Raw genomic sequence first — 22,336 nt, 5'->3', positions numbered from 1 at the left:
GCTGGAGAGGGTGTGGAGAAAAGAGAATCCTCCCACACTGTTCGTGGGAATGTAAATCGGTACAGCCACTATGTTCCTTAAAACACTAAAAATAGAGCTACCATATGATCCAGCAATCCTACTCCTGGGCGTATATCCAGAGAAAACCGTAATTCAAAAAGATACACATACCCCAATGTTCACTGCAGCACTATTTACAACAGCCGGGACATGGAAGGAACCTAAATGTCCATCAACAGAGGAATGGATAAAGCAGATGTGGTACATATATACAATGGAATATTACTCAGCCATAAAAAGAATGAAATAATGCCATTTGCAGCAACATGGGTGGACCTAGAGATCGTCATACTGAATGAAGTCAGTCAGAGAAAGACAAATATCATATGATATCACTTATACGTGGAATCTAAAAAAATGGTACAAATTAACTTATTTACAAAACAGAAATAGAGTTACAGATGTAGAAAACAAACTTATGATTACCGGGGGGAAGCTGGGGAATAAATTGGGAGACTGGGATTGACATAAACACACTACTGTATGTAAAATAGATAACTAATAAGAACCTAAGGTATAGCACAGGGAACTTTACTCAATACTTTGTAATGACCTATATGGGAAAAGAATCTGAAAAAGAGTGGATGTGTATGTATATGTATAACTGATTCACTTCGCTGTACAGCAGAAACTACACAACACTGTAAATCAACTGTACACCAATAAAATTATTTTTAAAAATCGAATGACAGAATGGCCATTATCAAAAAAGCTAAAAACAAAAAATGCTGGAAAGGGTGTGGTGAAAAAGGAACCCTCCTACACTCTTGGTGGGAATGTAAACTGATACAACCACTATGGAAAACAGTATGGAGGATCCTTAAAAAACTAAAAATAGAACTACCCCTACTGGGTATATACCCTGAGAAAACCATAATTCAAAAAGAATCATGTACCAAAATGTTCACTGCAGCTCTATTTACAATAGCCAGGAGATGGAAACAACCTAAGTGTCCATCATCGGATGAATGGATAAAGAAGATGTGGTACATATATACAATGGAATATTACTCAGCCATAAAAAGAAACGAAATTGAGCTATTTGTAATGAGGTGGATAGACCTAGAGTCTGTCATACAGAGTGAAGTAAGTCAGAAAGAGAAAAACAAATACCGTATGCTAACACATATATATGGAATCTAAAAAAAAAAAAAATGGTACTGATGAACCTAGGTGCAGGGCAGGAATAAAGAGGTAGACATAGAGAATGGACATGATGACATGGGGTGGGAGGGGAAGCTGGGGCGAAGTGAGAGTAGCATTGACATATATACACTACTGAATGTGAAATAGTTGGCTGGTGGGAAGCAGAAGCATAGCACAGGGAGATCGGCTCGGTGCTTTGCAATGACCTAGAGGGGTGGGATAGGGAGGGTGGGAGGGAGACGCAAGAGGGAGGGAACTGGGGACATGTGTATGCATACGGCTGATTCGCTTTGTTGTGCAACAGAAACTAACATGGTACTGTGAAGCAATTATACTCCAATAAAGATGTATTAAAAAAAAAAACTAATGAAATTTGCCCTGCTAGGTTTATAATTTGCTTGGGACCTCTGGCCCCTTTCTTCCTCCTTTTAGAATGAGAATGTCCTTCCAAGCCTGTCCCACCATTGTATTTGGAATAATCTGTCTGGTTTCACAAGTTCACAGGCTATAGAAGAATTCTGTCTCAGGATGAATCAAACCTTAAGTCTCACTCATACCTGACTTAGACGATATTTACATGATATATTAGTCCAGACTCTCCAGGGAAACAGAACCAATAGGAAGTGTGTGGGCATATGGGTATATACATATATAAATAGAGAGAGAGATTATAAAGAATTAGTTAATGCAATTCCAGAGGCTGACAGACCACAAGATCTGCAAGCTGGAGACCCAGGCGAGCAGATGATGTAGCTCTAGTCCAAAGGCAGGCAGGCTCGAGACCCAGGAAGGGCTGATGCTTCCGTCAGAGTCTGAAGGCAGGAAAAAACTGATGTCCTGGGGCTTCCCTGGTGGCGCAGTGGTTAAGAATCCGCCTGCCAATGCAGGGGACACGGGTTCGAGCCCTGGTCCGGGAAGATCCCACATGCCGCGGAGCAACTAAGCCCACGCGCCACAACTACCGAGCCTGCGCTCTAGAGCCCGCGAGCCACAACTACTGAAGCCCACGTGCCACAAGTACTGAATCCTGTGCGCCTAGATCCCGTGCTCTGCAACGAGAAGCCACTGCAATGAGAAGCCCACGCACCACAACAAAAGAGTAGCCCCCGCTCGCCACAACTAGAGAAAGCCCGTGCACAGCAACGAAGACCCAACACGGCCAAAAATAAATACGTACATTTATTTAAAAAAAAACCAAAAACACAAAACTCATGTCCCAGCTCAAAGGCAGTCAGGCAGGAGTCGTCCCCCTTACTCAGCCTTTTGCTTCTATTCAGGCCTTCAACTGATTGGATGAGACCCATGCACATCAGGGAAGGCAATCTGCTTTACTCAGTTTCCTGATTCAAACGTTAATCTCGACCAGAGACATCTTCACAGACATACCCAGAGTAACGTCTGACCAAACATCTGGGTACTCCATGGCCCAGCCAAGTTGACACATAAAACTAACCATTACAGAAGAGACTTTGAGTTGATGCTGGAATAGGGTAAGACTTTGGGGGGTGCTGGAATTGAGTGAATGTATTTTACAGGTGAGAAAGACATGAATTTGGAGGGGGAGGCAGAGAACAGTACGTTATGGGTTGGACTGCGTCTCCCTAAAATTCATATATTAAAGTCCTAACCCCCATTACCTCAGAAGGTGACCTTATTTGGAGGTAGGGTCTTTACAAAGGTTATCAAGTTAAAATGAAAGTATTAGGGTGGGTCCTAAGGCAACGACTGCTATCCCTATCAAAAGGGGAAACGTGCACACAGACCTGCACAGAGGGAAGACGATGCGAAGAGACACAGGGAGAAGACAGCTATCCACAAGCCGAGGAGAGAGGTCTGGACTAATTCCTTCCCTCACAGCCCCCGGAAGGATGCAACCCTGCCAATACCTTGGTTTTGGAGTTCTAGCTTCCAGAACTATGAGACAATAAACTCCTGTTGTTTAAACCACTTAGTCTGTACTATTTTTTTTACAGCAGCCCTAGCAAATTAATACACAGACTCTAATCTCTATCTGTCAATTAGTACTGCTCTCACCACATGCTTTTCTTTAATAGTGATCATTAACAGTTACAGAGTGTTTACTAGGTGCTAGTCACTGCAATAAGTACTTGGATACACGCTATCTCAGTGAATACTCAAGGCCACCCTTTGAGTAAACTTTACGGTATAAGAACTGTGACTCAATAAATATACAGTCAAGAAAAAACAACTTTTTTGAAGTTGATGTGATCATTATTCCAATTTCACAACTGAATTCAAGAAAACAACTAGTAGAAGGGCAGGGGCAGAAACTGAAGTACAGACCTGTGCTCTCAACCCCACCTCATCGAAGTGCCCTCCCTACCCCACCTTGCTTGCTTCCAACGTGACAGCTGTGTGAGAAATTACAGTATGCCAAGGTAAGGACTTCAGAGCGTGACAGCACATCGTGCAATTCACAGCTACGTGTTACCTGCACCCCACAGTACACTAGAATCCACAAAGCCCATAAAATGAGACAACTCTTAATGAGTTAATTTTTAAACACACAGATTTTAAAAAGCAGGTACTATATGCATTGCCAAGGGTTTTCAGAAGTCTGAATCCAAACTGTAGTAAGGGTCTTTTTAAAAGCTTGTCAAACCGATTCTGAAATTAATATAGAAAGTCAAAGGACCTAGAAAAGCAAAACAATTTTGAAAAAGAACAGAGTTAGCCAACTTGAATTACCTAATTTCATGACTTATTATTATAAAGCTACAGTTATCAAGTGTGGTATTGGTGAAAGGACACATAAATCAGTGCAACAGAACAGAGAGTCCAGAAATGGATCCACAGGTACATGGACAGTTAATTTTTGCCAAATTTGAATGAGCAATTCTGTGGAGAAAGGATAGTATTTTCAATAGAAGTCGTACTGCATCAACAGAATATTCATATGCTAAAGGTATCTATCCCTATACCTGACACCTATTTAAAAGTTAACTCAATACGGATCGGAGTCTAAAAGTGAAACTTGAAGTTGTAAAACTTCCAGAAGAAAACATAAGACCAAATCTTTACGGCCTTGAAGCTGGCAAAGATTTCTTAAATATGACACCCAAAGCATAATCTATAAAGAAAAAGTTAATAAAATGGATTTATCAAAATTTTAAATATCTGCTTTTTGAAGACACTATTACAAAAATGAAAGACAAGCCCCAGACTGAAAGAACATATTTACAAAACACATATCTTACATAGGACCTGTACCCAGAATATATAAAAACATTAAAAAATTAATGAGCAAAAGTTTCAATTTAGAAAATGGGCGAAAGCTCTAAACAGACATTTTATTAAAGGAGATAAATGAGTGACACGTAAGCACGCTGGAAGATAACATCTGTAATCATCATGGACACATACACAGCTCTGAGATGAGGGGACAAAAAACCAACAATACCAAATGCTGGTGAGGGTGTGGAACAGCTGCAACTCTCATGCACTGCTAGTGTGACGGCAAGGGGGACAGCGCTGTGGAAAACACCGTGAAGTTTCTTATAAAGTTAAACCCACATTTACCGTATGACCCAGCAATTCCACTTCTAGATACTTAGCCAAGAGAAATAAAGACCTCTGTTCACACAGAAATCTGCTGATGAATGTTCACAGCATCATTATCCGTAATCACAAAAAAAAAACCTGGAAATAACTCAAATGGGAATATTACTCAGTAATAAAAAGGAACAAAGTACTAATACAGTATACGGAACACCACTGATGAATCTCAAATTCATCATGCTGAGTGAAAAAGGCTACACACATATGATTCCATTTATGTGACGTTCTGGGGAAAAGTCAGAATTACAGAGACAGATCAATGGCTGCCAGGTCGGGCAGGAAGGGAAAGACCAGGAGCGTATCTGGGGGGATGAGGTTACTGCTCTGCAGTTCCATTACTGCAGTGTTTACGTGACTCTGTATGTCTGTCAAGGTATCCTAAAAAGGGTAAACTTTATGGTAAACAAATTATATCTCAATACAGACTTAAAAAAAAAAAAAGAGTAGCCTTGAGACTGGCTGGGACCCTTTGCTGCAGTGCTGGCACCTGGACAAACATCTCCTCCAGCAGCAAAATACAAAGAAAGCAGAAGGGACTAAAAATAACCGCATGGGTGCCCAGTTGGGGCAAATTACGAACAGGGAACAAGGTACAAAAAGACCAAAAACCCAACGTCACTTCTGAGGAACCAGGAGCAAAAGCAGGGTACCAGGAACAAAAAGCAGGGTACTGCGCACGCCCCCTGCACACAGACCCACCAAGGGGCTGGGCAGACCAGCAAAGCTACCCCTCTGGCCTGACCCCTGGACCCATTCCTACCCTCGCCCCAGATAAGGAACCCGCTCACCTCCCCGCTTCGGGAATGCAAAGGGAAACTGTGAACGTGCTTTAGCTCCCTTGTGCTGTAGCACGAGTCCCAATAAAGCCTTGCTTGAATTTCTTACGTGGCCTCTTATCAGCTTCTATTGATGAAGGAGTCCAAGAACCCCGCAGCTTAAGGCGAAGTTTAAAACTTTTTTTTAAAGATGGGAACATAAAAATCCTAAAAGACGGGCACACCCTGGCTGTCTCAAGCAAGTTAAGTTAGTTAAGTAGATTTGAATAAAGTTTGGGTCTTGTTTTGTTGTCTTTTTAAAGTATGCCATAGCTTCTGTACTACAGGAGTTGGAAGGCCCGGTTTCTGCCCGATTCTGCCAAGCAGGTGATACATAATTGTAAGAGAATATTTATTTCACTTTCTTTTTCTGCTTCTAAGTTCCTTACTTTTAAAAATGAGAAAAGGCATTCCTAACCTCAAGGTCGCTTTAGCTGGCTGATCCTATACATATTTCATACATGGTATATGGAATATGTATACGATCAGCCAACTAAATATAGATATATCATTACAGCAAATTCAGTCAGCGTTAAGACTGAAATTTAACAAAAAAGCCCTCAGTCATTACAAATGCTAACAGGGAAGCAGACAATAAATTATCTGGAACGGAATTAAGAAAGTAATACGAATCACAAGTACCAAAAAAAACTCGCATGTTTGCTAATGGGAATATATTGGGCCTTTTATAAATAGTAACTTTCTTTGGGGATGGGCACAAAGATGTCCTTTTGTAAGAGAATTATTATCGCAGGTTATCTTTGTGGAGTAATAAACGCAATTTAATTATTTTGCCAACAAAACACTTACCAAGTGCGCACCAAGTGTCAGCACTAAGTGCTTTACATATTAACTCATATCCGCAAGAACCAAAAGACGGCACCAAATGTACTTAGGAAGTAATTTCCTCACAGTCACAGGTTTTATGGAAAAGCTTCAGCAAGTCCCAGTATAACTGATGAAGGAAAAGCATTTGTATCAGTCATGCCGAATTTGAAACCATTTCTGAAGAACCCCGGTAAAGATCGTTTGCGTTCCATACCTAAAACTATGTGCCCTTATCCTTATTCCAGAAGCTATCGTTCTGATTTAATAAATGAGGAACTAAAGTCTCTACTCACGTGGCTACTAGAGAACAAGAGTTCGGTATTTAATAGCTTTTCTTCATGTTCTCATACACGAATCACCAGTAAGAGCCATAGCACAGGTGCTGAACGTGCCTCGGGGACAACGCCCGTGCGTGCGTGTGTGTGCCAGCGCGTCCCCAAGGAACGGCGGTCCTAAACACATGCTTCAGGCCCGGGAAGGCAGGGGGCCCTCGGCCTGGGCCTCAGGGCTTACACGGTCTTGCTTTCTGTGGCCCTCCTGCCGCTTCATTCCGAGGACCCTTCGAGAACATTCCAGGATAACGTAGTGCCGAGATTCCCTATCCAAACGGCTCCAAAGCTGCTTCCAGGGTCCGTCTAGCTGAGAGAAGACCCTGCCACCAGTATATATGCTGTTAGGCTGGGAAAGGGCCAAAAGGGGCTGTTGGGGTGGGGGGGCAGGGGTGATGGGGGGCATGTAAACTGCACTATTCCCGCCCCCATCATCACACGCACCCAGGTCGTCAAGGGGGTGGGACGGAGCCCGCTCTCCCCGCGCCTCCACTTCCCGGAAAAGAAGTCAGTGAAATCTCAGGTGCTTAAAGACGGCTCCCCAAGAGTAAGCCAGAGACTCCCTGCCAACGGCGGGGCAACGGCAGCCCAACGCCAGCCCAACGCCAGCTAAGGGGAGATGCAGACAAACGCCAAGCCAGGCGCACTGGCGGATGGAGATGAAGCCCTGGGCGGGCTAGAGGAGCACGACGGCCAAGGCTGAGCCCTTCCCCGCGGCGCGGCCAGCCGCAGCCCCGCTCTACTGTGGGGGGAGGCGTGCGCAGGCGGACGGGCAGGGTCGCTAAGAAACGGGTCCGAACGTCGTCCGCACTGCGGGGAGACGGCAGCTCAGCATCGGCGGTCGGCTGGCTGGTGCGGGTCGACGGCCCGACCATCAGCTGATTCTGGGGAGCCAGTCAAGCGCCCGCGGGGGCAAAGGGCGGGGCCGCGCCAACGTCCCCGCCGCGGCCGACGTCAGTGCCGCTTGCCGCTTGCCGCTTGCCGCAGGATCGCCGGGGCGCAGCTCGCGGGCAGCTCTCCGCGGGAGCCACCGAGACCTCTGCGCTGCTCCGCGAACATGGCCGACTCGGAGAACCAGGGCCCCGCGGAGCCGAGCCAGGCGGCGGCGGCAGCGGCGGCGGAGGAGGAGGTAATGGCGGAAGGCGGTGCGCAGGGGGGAGATTCTGACAGCGCGTCCGGCGACTCCGACGGCGCGGTCGGTCAGACGGCTGAGGAGCCCCAGACGCCTGCAGAGAATGCACCGAAGCCTAGAAATGACTTTATCGAGAGCCTGCCTAACTCGGTGAAATGCCGAGTCCTGGCCCTCAAAAAGCTGCAGAAGCGGTGCGATAAGATAGAAGCCAAATTTGATAAGGAATTCCAGGCTCTGGAGAAGAAGTATAACGACATCTATAAGCCCTTACTCGCTAAGATCCAGGAGCTCACCGGTGAGATGGAGGGGTGTGCGTGGACCTTAGAGGGTGACGACGAGGAGTTGGAGGATGAAGAGTACGAGGAGGAGGAGGAGGGAGAGCCTGCGGTGGAGGCGGCGGCTGCTGCCGCCAGAGATGAGGGTCCCCACTCTGCAGTGTCTGACGACGCCCAGAAATAAGCGGGGGCAGAGATTGCAGAGGAGAATGACGACGCAGATTCAAAACCCCGATTTTTTTTTTTTCTTTTACACATCGGTGGACTTGAAAAGGCTCAGGTTTTGGACCAAAGTACAATGTGAATCAATTCTGACATTCCTAGAATCATATTAAATCGACGCAATCAGGTTCTGGCCAGCCCGTTTCCAATCTGAACACCAATATACCAAAAGGTGTTGTAAACGAGTTAAATTTAAAATGGCTTTTTCATGATCTCTTCTGCGAGGGCTGGAGTTGAGACTTCCTAAGGGTGTCAAGTAGATGTGAAGTAAAGAACGTCACTTTGCAACCCTTTGATCACACTGTCATCACACTACGCACAGAACACCCAAGCCGAGACCGAACATGTTCTCAATGCCTAATTCTTCAATTTCTTTAGTCTTGCATTTTTCCAGCTCAGAAGCATCAGAACCCAAGAAAAATCTCATCTTTAAGACTTTGCTTTCATAACCCAGACATCAGCTTTACACTTCAGAGAAGCGTGATGGGATGGAGGAAGCCCGTGCCGGAGATCATGACAGTACTGTTAATGAGGCCCAGAAAACTGCCACTTCAAATTCTAAAGACTGTACTGAATATTTGGTTCTGAGAAGGAGGGTGTATAACCTGTACACTATTGTCAACATATGTGTTCATTATTTACAGTCTCGTGTTTATGTGTTTCCCTGGTAGTGTCTATTTACAAAGGTGTTAAAAAAAAAACAATGTTTAAGTATTGATCCCTTTATCTAGCATTTTAGAAATATTAATTTACTTGAAAAGATGTAGAATCTAGTAAATTCTGTAAAGCATGTGTATCCAGTGTCATGTTGGATCCTTGTGATGTCTTTTTGTCTTGTAGCTTTTAGAATGTAGCTGTGAAAATTATCAGAACTCTTCACGGAAGCTGATGTGTGGAAAAAATATATACTTGAAGAACCAATCCAACTGTGTGTCCCCATCCCCAGCTCAGAAGTAGAAAGGGTTTAAGTTTGCTTGTGTTAGCTGTGCCTTCCTTATTTTGCTATGTAAATGTGACATATTAAATATAAAATGGTGCATAATCAAATTTTTCTGCTTGAGAACAGACTGTCATACAGTAAAGGATTTTTAGGAGGACACATTTAATGTAAAGACTCTTAGCTTCTTTGTGGGTTTTGAATTGTGTGATCTGTAAAGAAATTTAAGCATAACGTTGTTTACCACTGTGGTGTTAATAAAACAGTATTTTCAAAAAACAAAAGGACTCATACCCTGAATGCCTGGAATCAAATCCCAGCTCTGCCTCCTATTAGCAATGAATCTTGGGCAATTACGTTAATCTGTGTTCAGTTGCTCCTCATCTATAAAAGGGGATAGTAAGTCTCTTCCTCACAGGTTATTATGAAGAACAAACTAGTTAATTTACATAAATCCCACAGACCAGTGTCTGACCCTAAGGGTTCAAGATATTTTAGCTATTATTATTATGGTTATTATTATTATATGAAAGATAAAGATGATGATTTGAAATTCAATCCTCCTAAATTACGAAAGAAGAAAAAATACATATTATATTCCTAAGTTCATGATATTACTGTTAAAGTGGGCTTTAATTCATAAACACAGGTAGTTCAATAAACTGTCTTGTTTTGTTTTCCTCAGTATAAAAATCAGGTTTTGATTTCTTCCCAGAAAGGACAAAAGACTTTAATGTGACATTATGCATATATTAAAAAGTCTATTTCAGCTTTATATTTGGGCATTCTAAATGAAGTATAAAACTGAGGACCCCCCCCAAAATTTTAAACACAGACGTGTTTTCTTCCATTTCCCTTAAGGGTTAAAATTAGAAGCAAAATTAGACTGCTTTACCTTAGGGAACGGAAGGAAGCTCTGACCTGTTGCTAATGGCAATAGTTGAGTGAAACCTTAATGTATTATTAATCTTCCTTAGGGCCAGGACAACAAAAAGAGAAAATCAAAATAATGTATTACGTAAGTCAATGATTATCTTAACCATGATTATCTGAAATAGAAGGGAAAAAATCTAAAAAAATTCAATATTCATTTCTTATCCCTAGGAGTACGAGACTGTCATTTAATATTTTTCTAGGGCCCACAAAAAAGCAAAACTGAATGAAACAAATAAGGTGTGTAGTTAGTGGGGGGAAAAAAATTTTTTTTTCAGGCATGTGATTACTATACATAGAAAACCCAAGAGAATCAACTGAAAGCTGTCACATTCACAAATTTGAGGAATAGAACAGACATATAAATATATAAAAACCAATAACTATTTCTAGGCACTACTACTGATAAAAATATATGCGAAGGGCTCTCTTTCACAGTAGAAATAAGAAACCAAAATATTTATAAAAACCTCTAATAAAAATGTATATAACCAATGGAAAAAAAACAGTATCACAAAGAAATGTAAAAGAGGCCTTTGGAAGGTGAGATTGAATATCACAAAAGTGTCAATTCTTCCCAAATTAACTTTTAATTTATTACACTTCAAATCAAAACCCAAACTGGATCTGGAACCATATAATTACCCTAATCTTCACCTGTAAGAATAGGAAAACAAGATTTTTACCTTAGACCAGACACAAAAAAAATTTTTTTAATTTAAGAAAATATATTATTAAGTATCAATTACTAGACAGGGAAAGGTTACATTTAGAATGATTTAAGACCAAAAGAAATAATCGACAGGCACGACAACACAAAAATTAAGAAGTTTTAGAGATTTAAACAGACTCCACATTTTTAAAAGTAAACAGCAAACTGGGAATAAAATCTGCAATAAATACAAATGGCAAAGGGCTAATAGTCTTAATATAACAAAGAGTTGATACAAATGATATGAAAATCATTTCATCTTAATAGAGAAAAACGTAAAGGACATCAGCAGACGACTTTAAAAAAGGGAAATACTGCAATCCTGTTTGGGGCAGCAAGACACGTCCTGAAAGGGCAATACTAAGTGGACCAGGCCTCCAGCAAGGTCTGGAGGATATGCAGGCCGAGCTGTGTGCTCTGGCCAGCAATCTTTCTTTCACTTACGATAAGACTTTAGCTGTGGGGTTTTCTAGCTACCAGTCATACCACTGTTGGTTACTTTTCTCAGGAGAAGGCACATAATGTGCCCTTCACAATGTCAAACAATTTCCACCATTTTCCTAACTGGGTTGATCTTTCCCCTCTGTTTCCTGCACTGCTTATTTGATAGTTCCTCAGGCAGACATAAATCTTGTGTGTTAACATGTAGCAGGATACCCTCCCTTGAAGGCAGGTCAAACGCTCTCACTCATAAACCTTTTTTCATCCATTAGAGGCCCAAATTAGTAAGCAACGCACAAAGTAACTGGCAGAAAGAAAGGCAACTGTGCATTACACATTCAGCTCAGTCTCTAAGAGCATTATGCAGAAGACTGCAGCACGCCCACGCTCCCTGCCCGAGCACATCACAGCAGCTCTCCGGGAGTTTACAATTAAGTGTACACAGACACATTTGCATGTGCACACACATAGACACAAACACTTTTTTTTATTGGGGTGGAATTCACAAAACATAGCCGTTTTAAATGAACAATTCAGTGGCAGTTAATACATTAATAATGCTGGGCAATGACGACTTCTATCTCATTCACTTTTTTTAAACAAAAGTATTTTAGAGGTAAACATCAGTAAAAAGGATCAATGCTGGGCAGAATATGTCAAGTAGCCTATGCATGGAAGAAATACAAATTTTACAAGTGAGGTCGAGTTTCTGATTAAATTAGATTAGATTAAAAAAAAAGAACGCTCAGTATTTGTAAGGATTCGATGAAACGGGTACTTCTCATACATTGACGATAATGTATAAGCTGGTATAATTCATTAGCAAAATCAATTTAGTAAAAATATCAACAAATTCAAAATGATCTACACTAATTCAATTTCACCCTTGGGACCTTACCATTAAAAAGTAATTTTAAAAACAAACAAAGCTTTATACATAAGATGACTGATACAGTGTTATTAAAAATGGAGGGGGAAGAGAAAGAAAAAAAGGGAAAGAAAAAAAAAAAGACACAGAAACAAGCCAGATGCGCAAAAGGGAAAGAATAGAAAATACACATTTACACAGCAGGCTGTGCAGCCATTATTAAGGGTGTTCATGAGGGCTTTACAATAACATTATATATATAAGCACTGTCTCAGCCTAAGTTTAAAAATTCAGACATACACTTTTATACGTACATTGTATGTCTTTAACTATGCCAACTTTGTTTTTAAAAAATTGCATAGTCTGCCTGAAACGAAAACGGCAAACTCTTCGAAGTCATTTATCTTCTAGGGATGAGGGGACGTGGGGACTCTGGAGCCCTGGTCTTGGCCCTCTAAGTGGCAGTGTCAGTCAAACAGAATGGCTCTGAATCCTGGCTCTGGTGTTTGAACACTGGACCTCCGGCTGTGTAACCTTGAACAAGTGACTTTTGTCTCTCTCTGCCTCAGTTTCTTCAACTGTAAAGTGGGGAGGACTGCGTGGGAAGGACTCAGAATAATGCCTGACACAAGGGAAGCACTCGAGAAACGTTACTGGCATTTTAATTATCTGCTATTCCTATAACAGCCCAGTGCAAGTACCACGCAGATCTTAACGATTACACCTCTCACAGACTATCTCAAGAGATCAAGGTGGGAGGAAGACGCAAGAGGGAGGAGATATGGGGATATATGTATAACGTATAGCTGATTCACTTTGCTATAAAGCAGAAACTAACACACCACTGTAAAGCAATTATACTCCAATAAAGACAATAAAAAAAAAAAAGATCAAGTGAAGTCTTTCATTAGTCCTAACTTCAGTAGATCTTAAGGCGCTAGAAAGATTTGTCACGTGTGGGTTTTATTCTCAGGTTCTCTCTATGGAATCTAGGTGCCCTTTGGAGCACTTACCTTAAGCCTGGCATTTCCTTTTCACTATTCCCTCTCCCCACCCCTTTTTTAATATGGAAGAAATGGGGGAAGATATTGACTGCATTTGATTTGATTAAATTGAGTTAAACTGGGGGAAATCTAGAATGATATGTGGGGTTTTTTAATTAATGGTAGTAACACCATGCCACAGAGTGTGAGAACTACTTAACCACAAATAGTCATGTAATGCGGTATTATTCAGATGTGACTGCCAGTTGTTCCAAGATGTAGCTAAGATGTGGCCACCAGCAATCACCCATGGATGTTCTCCTACCTGGATGCTTATAATTCAATTGTCTGTCTGCAGCTCTTGTCCAAGGAAAGAAAGCAATTTTAAGTCCAAATGGAATGTAATAAATTATGGATACAGAATTGGTACCCTTCTGACACTTCCCTCCAGGGCAGTGGTGACAGCAAATATCTTACTGTTAACAGAAACAGCTTCAATGCCAGCAGCACCTGTATACACAACACTCAAGTTAAAAATCCAGCAGGTGTTATTCTTTTGGTTCTTTCATTTAATTTTCTTAGACTAATCTATGAAATACCCAAAAAGGAGCCCCGGTGATGAGGTTATGGCATATAAGAGTCAAAAGGAAATAACAGCTGCAATGATTAATCTTTTAGCGTCATATACAAGCTTTCTTACCGGGATCTCAACATGCTTTAATGTTAAGATTTCTGCTTTTTGCAACATTAAAGATAAAGGAAAAAAACATCTGCTTGTCTTCTTCTGGCTGTCCCTAACTCTGACAGCAATACTATGTAATGAGGCAGTAACCACACTAGGTTCTCAGAAGCCTTCCCAACAGGTAACTGTGTCAGCGAGGGGGTCTGCTCCTGTCACCGAGTACAGAGTCATGGACAACAGGGCCTAAAGCAGTGGGTGAGCTCCCCACCGTGTGTTCGATGAGTGCTAGCAACACAGAAAAGCCGAAACCCAAACTTGCACCGAACACAGAAGCCATTCCACGTTTAAATTTCAAGCATCGCGTACTGGCAATAAAAACAAGAACCCCCCTCTGCCTGGCAATATTTAAAACGACAGCACATTTTACTGAACAAAGATTTGAAAACTTTTTTAGAAAGAGAGAAGCTATTTTTTAGAAAGTCATGGTAACATAACAATGGAGTTTTGTAATACAAGTAAAAGAATAATGTAAGTTCCCTTATTACTCCCTTGAAATTATGCACTGTCTTTCTTTTAAGGAACCTGTATGTCATCAGACCATCCTTATGAAAAATGTCTTGTAGAAGCAGCCCTGAGGTCAATTAGGGACAAATAACTGCATAGACAGAGAAAAGGAACCCACATGGCTGTAAACAAAAGCACGCTCTCCACACTGATTCTGAGGACCCCACATGGGATCAGCAATGTCCAGGAGTGCATATGTGTCAGTGTATGGTCAGGACATTCAAGATGGCTGTTCTCTTGCTCGCTGTTCATCCCCTGCTCTACCTTTGCCTGCTTCACCTAGACCTGCTCACATGACTGACCTTCCTACATACTTGCCCCAGGCCCTAACTAAATGACCATTCTAATTTGAGATGAGAACATCTCCGTGAAGACAGATAGCTTATCAAAGGGGTGTTGAGGGGCATGCCCGTCTACTGGTTTCCCTGATAACTGAGAGCCAACCTGACGTTCATTCCCCCTATAACTGCTAACCTCCTCCATCCCCCCGGTAGCAAAGACTGCCACCACATCCTGCCTGACCTCGGATGCACACAGTGGGGTGTCGCTCCAAAACCTTGCTTCAGACATGTAAGATCTCCCATCCAGTAAACCACTGATGTCTCTGTTCCTGACTCCAGGCTCTTTCTTCGGTCTTAAGGCTGGGCAAGTACAGAGCTTGTAGGACTGTGGGGTGCAGCCCAAGAGTCAGCAACAAATATAAATAATCGAGAAGGAAAAAAAGAAGACGAAGAAAGAAAGTGTGCCACGGATCCACATCTATCATGCAACTCCTTTGCTCACAAACTTTACAGAGCACCTTTCCCTTTTTATTATATCCTCATCTCTACTTTCTAGTATCCAAATCTTAGGAGTCCTCCCAACAGCTCTAATCCCATATCCATCCTCCCAGATGCACCTGTCCACGTGGATTTCTCTGATCCCCTTCTGATCCAATTAATCAATTTTGTCTTCAAACTTCATTTACGGTTACATATGAGAACAGCTTATCACCCTAAACAAACTGTGGTCTACTTCAGTGTTCCTGCACAAACTGTCTCTCAACTATTAAGTGAATTCAGTCGCTGATTCAAAGAAACACCTACTGAATAAGGAGAGACAGTGAGAGAGACAGAGAGAGAGAGAGAAGCAGAGAGACAGAAAGAGAAAAACTCAGACCCAGAAAGAGAGAGAGCAAGAAAGGCAGAGACAAAAAGTACTCCAAGAGCAATAATTTTATAAAGATATGAAAAAGAAAAGTCCCAACAACTGCCTCTTCTGAAGACTACATCTCAAATCACCTACGCCCACACGACATCGCTCTTGGCCCCACCCGGTGTATCCAACACACAGCGCATTAGGATGACTCACCAGAACGTGAAGAAACTCTGAATATGCCCCTCCTCAGGCTGCTTGCCCAGCCCACCGTTAGCTCCTAACAAATGATGCACACACTGTCGTGTCTGAAATCTGCTGCAAAAGCTCAGACGTCCTTTGAAAGACTAAAGGCTGTAGATGTATCTATGTACACACATACATACATATGTAATAAAGCAATCATCAAAACCAGGAGGGAAGAGAAATCACCTGGACCCACAAAGCCACTTTATGATCTGCCATAAATTCCCCAATGCTAAAAACAGTATCAAGGACTTCCCTGGTGGCGCAGTGGCTGAGACTCCGCGCTCCCAAGGCAGGGAGCCCGGGTTCGATCCCTGGTCAGGGAACTAGATCCCACATGCGGCAACTAAGAGTTCACATGCCGCAACTAAAGATCCCGCATGCCTCAACTAAAGATCCCACATGCTGCCGCGAAGATCCCACGTGCCGCAACGAGGACCCATCGCAGCCAAATAAATAAATGAATATTAAAAAATGAAAACTAAATAAAATAAAAACATTATCAGACTCTACGGAATAATGAGATTGTTCTTATTAAACAAATCATTTGCTGTTAACAAAAATACCAACATTATGTAGATAAAGAAAGGACAGTGCTTTCAGCTCCAAAAGATTCTTATTAAGTTAGAGTTTCGATTGAAACACCTACTTGAGACAAGACTAGCCTCTACATTAGATTCCCAGAGTCAAGATAATTTCATCATCTGAAGCCATTCTGTTGGGTACTTAGCAACTTCTGGATTATTTTACTTAATTCTGGTATTAGAGCTCACACTTGCCCCAAAGCTAAGGCTTCCTGGAGAGTCTGGAAGGTTTACATGACAAAAAAGATTACTGAATGTTACATTAGACCACTTGGGCTTCTAGCTATCTTTAAAAGCATAAAAGGATGGAAGAAGAGGCCTGTCAGTTTTTCTATCATGCCTGTTTTCCAAAGGGAAAACTTATGGGAGGAAGCCAATATACATCACTTGGACAGAGTGAATTTCATAGGATCTCTGTTCGCATCTTTGCAACTATTTACAGTAAGAAGCCAACTAGCACCCAGAGTGACTTAGCTTTAATTTCCCAACATGCTTGAAACAGCACACAACTTCTCTTCATCTGTAACTTCTTCCACAGCGTCAACGAACCCTTGCCTCGAGAAGGCTTCCCTCGCTCACAACCCTCCCAAGTGGAGACTGCCACTCCCTCGTCTTTCCTCACCCCTACCGCTTCTTTAAGCCAAGAAGTTGTGTCTCTAGCTAATGTGCTAACGGTCCCTAAATCCTCATCTCAAGAGTCTACTTTCTATTTGAATACATACAACTCACCTAAAAACATACATTTTCCCTGTCCTCGTTTTTATTTATTTTCACCACTTTCTTCCTTGTGTAGGCAACCTCAAGTTCACTGGTCATGAAGACTGGCATAAGTAAACAAATAAACTACTGATATAAGACTTCTCTTCTAATACAACAAACTAGTGAATATAACAAAAAAGAAGCAGACTCACAGACATAGAGAACAAACTATGGTTACCTGTCGGGGGGAGGGGCAACATAGGGGGTGGGAAGTGGGAGGTACAAACTACCTGGTGTAAGATAGGTTCAAGGGTGTACTGTACAATATGGGAATACAGCCAATATTTTGTAATAATTGTAAATGGAAAGTAACCTTTAAAGACTGTATTAAAATTTTAAATGCAAAAAAGAAAAACATCCTACTTAAAAAAAAAAACTATGAATTGATTTTAAAAAAAGACCTCTCTTGATGATAGACATAAATTTTCAGCTCTAAACAAAATCACCTAGGTATCACACAGACATGTCAAAATCAACACATACAAAATAGAACTCTTTCCCCTCCACCCTGTGCTACAGATTGTGTTTCCTGTTGGTCAGCTCTCCAAATTAGAAGCCTCAGAGTTGATATCAATACGTGCCTCTCGGGACTTCCCCTGGTGGCGCCGTGGTTACGAATCTGCCTGCCAATGCAGGGGACAAGGGTGTTCGAGCCCTGGTTCGGGAAGATCCCACATGCCGTGGAGCGACTAAGCACGTGCGCCACAACTACTGAGCCTGCGCTCTAGAGCCCACGAGCCACAACTACTGAGCCCACGAGCCACAACTACTGAGCCCGTGTGCCTAGAGCCCATGCTCTGCAACAAGAAGTCACTGCAGTGAGAAGCCCGCGCTCTGCGACAAAGAGTAGCCCCTGCTCGTCGCAACTAGAGAAAGCCCATGCGCAGCAACAAAGACCCAACGCAGCCATAAACAAATAAATAAATTGATTAAAAAAAATAATACATGACTCTCTAGTACCATCTGTATATAATGCGACACTAGCTCCCGCTGATTACATAAACACGTAGCCAGCTCCGTATCCCTGCTAGCTTCACTTTGGCCCTTACCACCCTGCCCTTGAGCTACCTCAACAGCCTCGTAACGGGCCTCTCCACACGTGGCTGACTTCCATATGGCCACCAGTCATCACTCAAAAAGAGATCAACCATGTCCCACCGCAAACTCATTCCAGGTCTTGACAAGCTCCACCCCAATACCACTGCGCCCACCCTCCATCCGCACCCTAAGCCCCGCCCCACAAATACTCCTCATTCTCTGGCATGTGTTAAATTGGAGAGTCTGACTCATATTATTCCCTGTGTCTGAAATGTTTTCCCTCTTCAGTGTCTGGTCAGAGTGTTATGGCCTCTCCTGGCTCCCTGGCGCTTGGCCTATCACTTTCCTATCACATGCACCATAATCTACCGCAATCATTCATTACACTGTCCCTTCCCAGCTAGTCTTGAGGATAAAAGTTACTTATTTCCTATACTCAGCAGCACGCCTGGCGTACAGCAGACACTCAGTGCTTGTAAACTGAATTGATTAATATGCAGATGGCCAACAACCTCACTCATAATTTAATTCAAAAGCAAACAAAATTGAATTTTTTCCTCCTCCAAAGGGATAACACAGAGAAAACCATCCTGAAAAATCAGATATACTTGGATTAATTTTCATGAGGCAGAAAGAATTTAATTTAAAACCTGTATTACAAATTCTTCAGCAATAGAACCACAATAATCGTAAGCATCTGTACGGCTTTCGCTTATTCAACACAGTTTTGGGAGCATTTTTATGCCACTCACTCTGCTGGATACTGGAAACTTTATGCTAAATGCTGGGAGTTCATTCATTCCAAAATGTTCTCCTATAAATTACCTCACTTTAGTCTCACAACCATTCCATGAGGGAGGCAAGACAGTTATTATAACCCCCATTTGACAGATGAGAAACTGAGATCAGAGAGTTTACGTGATTTGCTCAGGGTCAAAGCCAGTAAGACAGAGATGTAGAACTACAACAGTTATCTCCTGAACCCAGGTCTGCTGCTTCCTCTACTATTAAACCCCTACAGTTGCCTTAGCACCCTTACTCCCTCTGAAGAAGGGATGAAAATTTAACTTCAGTCTTGGTCTTAAAAGGAAAAGTGCAGAGAAATGAAGTAACGTGTGCACGGTCCAGGGTCGGGACTAACCTGTTCTCCTTGCACACAGCCACTCTGTCTCCCCCAGGTATCAGCTTCTTCTGTTCAATCACGCCATAGCTTTCTCGACAAATCTATATTTAAGGGGGGAAGAAAGAAACATTTCAATTTTGTTGACCACTTATCTTTCTAGACCCCAAATGACTGAGAGAAGCTTTAGGAACAAATGTAGCTTAATGACTACTTATTACCACAGAACATTCTCAGGAGGAGAAAGGGAACCTGAGTCAGAGAACACTGGCACCTTAAAAGATATCTTTTTATTTTCCTTCATTACTGTTTTTTTTTTTAACACCTTTAGTGGAGTATAATTGCTTTACAATGGTGTGTTAGTTTCTGCTGTATAACAAAGTGAATCAGCTATACATATACCTATATCCCCATATCCCCTCCCTCTTGCGTCTCCCTCCCACCCTCCCTATCCCACCCCTCTAGGTGGACACAAAGCACCGAGCTGATCTCCCTGTGCTATGCAGCTGCTTCCCACTAGCTAGCTATTTTACGTTTGGTAGAGTATATATGCCAAGACATGGAGTTGCCAATAAATGCAATCAAAGAGAAAATGAAATGAACTCTAGAAATTATATGTATAGGAGTAAAGAGGAATAATGCTTCAGTAATTTTCTTAATTGTATAGATTAGTCATTCATTCAACACATTTACTGAACCCCTGTAACATTCAAGACACTCTGACCACCATATGACCCACCAATTCTACTCCTGAGTATATATCTGAAAAAAACAAAAACAGTAATTCGAAAAAATACATGCACCCCAATATTTACAGCAACATTATTTACAATAGCCAAGATATGGAAGCAACCTAAGTGTCCATCAGCAGATGAATGGGTAAATAAGATGTGACACATGTACACAATGGAATACTACTCAGCCATAAAAAAGAAGGAAATTGTGCCATTTGCAGCAACATGGATGAACTTGGAGGGTTTTATGCTAAATGAAATAAGTCAGACTGAGAAAGACAAATACTGTACGATGTCACTTGTACATAGAATCTAAAAAACACAACAAACTAGTAAATGTAACGAAAGAGAAGCAGACTCACAGATTAGAGAACAAACTAGTGGTTACCAGTGGGGAGAGGGAAGGGGGTAGGGACAGTATAGTGGTAGGGGACTAAGGTGTACAAACTATTAGGTATAAAATAAGCTACAAAGACATACTGTACAACATGAAGAATATAGCAAATATTTTATAATAACTATAAATGGAGTATAACCTTTAAAAATTGTGAATCACTATATTGTACACCTGTAACTGATATAATATTGTACAGCAACTATAATTTGATTTTAAAAAAGACACTAAAGGGACTTCCCTGGTGGTGCAGTTGCTAAGAATCTGCCTGCCAATGCAAGGAACACAGGTTCAAGCCCTGGTCCGGGAAGATCCCACATGCTGCGGAGCAGCTAAGCCCGTGTGCCACAACTACTTGAGCCCATGTGCCTAAAGCCCGTGCTCCGCAACAAGAGAAGCCACCGCGATGAGAAGCCTGCGCACCGCAACGAAGAGTGGCCCCCGCTCGCCACAGCTAGAGAAAGCCCGCACACAGCAACGAAGACCCAATGCAGCCAGTAAACAAAATTTTAAAAATAAAAATAAAAAAAGACACTATGACTACAATAATTTGGTTCAGAGAAGTCTCTGAATTTGTTCTTTGATTTGGAGAAAAATTAATGTTAATTGTGACTTGTAAGCATGATGAAAGAGACAGCTACAATCATGAGTAAACTGTGGAAATCCTTACCGTGAAGTTGAGGCAGAAAGTCTCCTCAATATCTTCCCCAGGGTAATCTAAAAGTTCTTGAAGACTCCTGATCACAGATTGACAGAGAAAGGAAATGAGGCAAATCAGACATGGCAATAGTGTTTCTATCTCAGTCACATGCCCACCAGACTGTCTGCAAGGAAACGCTATAAAAGAAGATTCTAGAATGAACATAAATCCAGACTGACAGAAAATCATGTTAACTGCATCTTGAAAAGAAATACGGCAGTTGACTTGTAAGACACTCATTAATCATTCTCTGTTCCTACTGACAAATCTTACTGAATTTATGGAGAAATTCTGATGGAATCATATCTGACACATGTGTTAACTCTGGTATTCCTCAGAAGTAGATACATGAGGAGATGGTCTTGCAGCAGTCCTACACACTTGCTTTACCCATAGGCATTAGCAGAAAAATCCTCTTACCATAAAAAAAAGCAAGCTACTAAGTCACTGTATCCACTTAGGAATCTTAATGGCTCACTTGTTAATGCAAGGGGCTCTGTATGGTAAAGGACCGCCATATTAAAGAACACCGGAACGTGTTTCTGCCAACAATGATCATATCGTATACTCTCACGAGAATACGTTCTCATTACTAGACCTCATTCACACTTTCTTCTTTAGTGATCGCGGAGTCTGGCAGTTCCAGAAAGAAAAAATTGCCCAGAAAGAAAATTCTTAGCGTGGAATTTAAATCTGTTTCCAGTTAACCAGCCAAGAAGATTACTTGAAATGTATCACTCTCAGCCAGGTTGGCAAAGAAAATAGCACACATTTCTGTCACTCTCAGTTACCAAAAAAAGCAACCCCGCCTGGGTCTCCTCTGTCATTTTTTTTATATTCCTTCTAAATTTTCTTTTCCTCTCTCTGTGCACCCTCTCCCCACATCCTTTATGATTTCTCTGTATTGGTGTCCTGTACTGGTGGTGTGACAGTCTCATTTCCAGAGGGCGCCTTAGAGACCATCCTTCCTCTATCGCCATCTTAAAATCAGTATTCTTTCTCCATAAAAAAGGGATGTTCCGGGCTTCCCTGGTGGCGCAGTGGTTGAGAGTCTGCCTGCCGATGCAGGAGACACGGGTTCGTGCCCCAGTCTGGGAGGATCCCACATGCTGTGGAGTGGC

The 22,336-nt window shown here is 42.1% G+C and overlaps 2 protein-coding genes across 6 annotated transcripts in view; one reads left to right on the top strand and one right to left on the bottom strand.

The window, feature by feature from the left end:
* The window catches only part of HERC3 (HECT and RLD domain containing E3 ubiquitin protein ligase 3), a 192,953-nt gene that overhangs the window by 24,652 nt on the left and 145,965 nt on the right, over positions 1-22,336 (bottom strand). For all 5 annotated transcript variants that reach the window (XM_069540670.1, XM_069540672.1, XM_069540671.1 and 2 more), the window contains 2 exons: positions 21,186-21,252; positions 19,409-19,491 (listed from right to left, as the gene is read on the bottom strand). In XM_069540670.1, the coding sequence (XP_069396771.1) occupies positions 19,409-19,491; positions 21,186-21,252 (150 nt within the window). The remainder of the gene's footprint in view (positions 1-19,408; positions 19,492-21,185; positions 21,253-22,336) is intronic.
* Positions 7,189-10,882, top strand: NAP1L5 (nucleosome assembly protein 1 like 5). Its single transcript, XM_060011972.1, has one exon. It carries the CDS (start codon positions 7,815-7,817, stop codon positions 8,346-8,348), a length of 534 nt encoding a protein of 177 aa, XP_059867955.1. The 5' UTR covers positions 7,189-7,814; the 3' UTR covers positions 8,349-10,882.

Source organism: Delphinus delphis, chromosome 5, assembly GCF_949987515.2.
Source record: "Delphinus delphis chromosome 5, mDelDel1.2, whole genome shotgun sequence".
Taxonomy (NCBI): Eukaryota; Metazoa; Chordata; class Mammalia; order Artiodactyla; family Delphinidae; genus Delphinus; species Delphinus delphis.
The sequence above is the reverse complement of the archived record's forward strand: the minus strand, read 5'-3'. Positions and strand labels throughout refer to the sequence as shown.

What these genes read in the sequence shown, in the direction of transcription:
- NAP1L5 (XM_060011972.1), top strand. Translation starts at nt 7,815, where the DNA reads ATGGCCGACTCGGAGAACCAGGGCCCCGCGGAGCCGAGCCAGGCGGCG.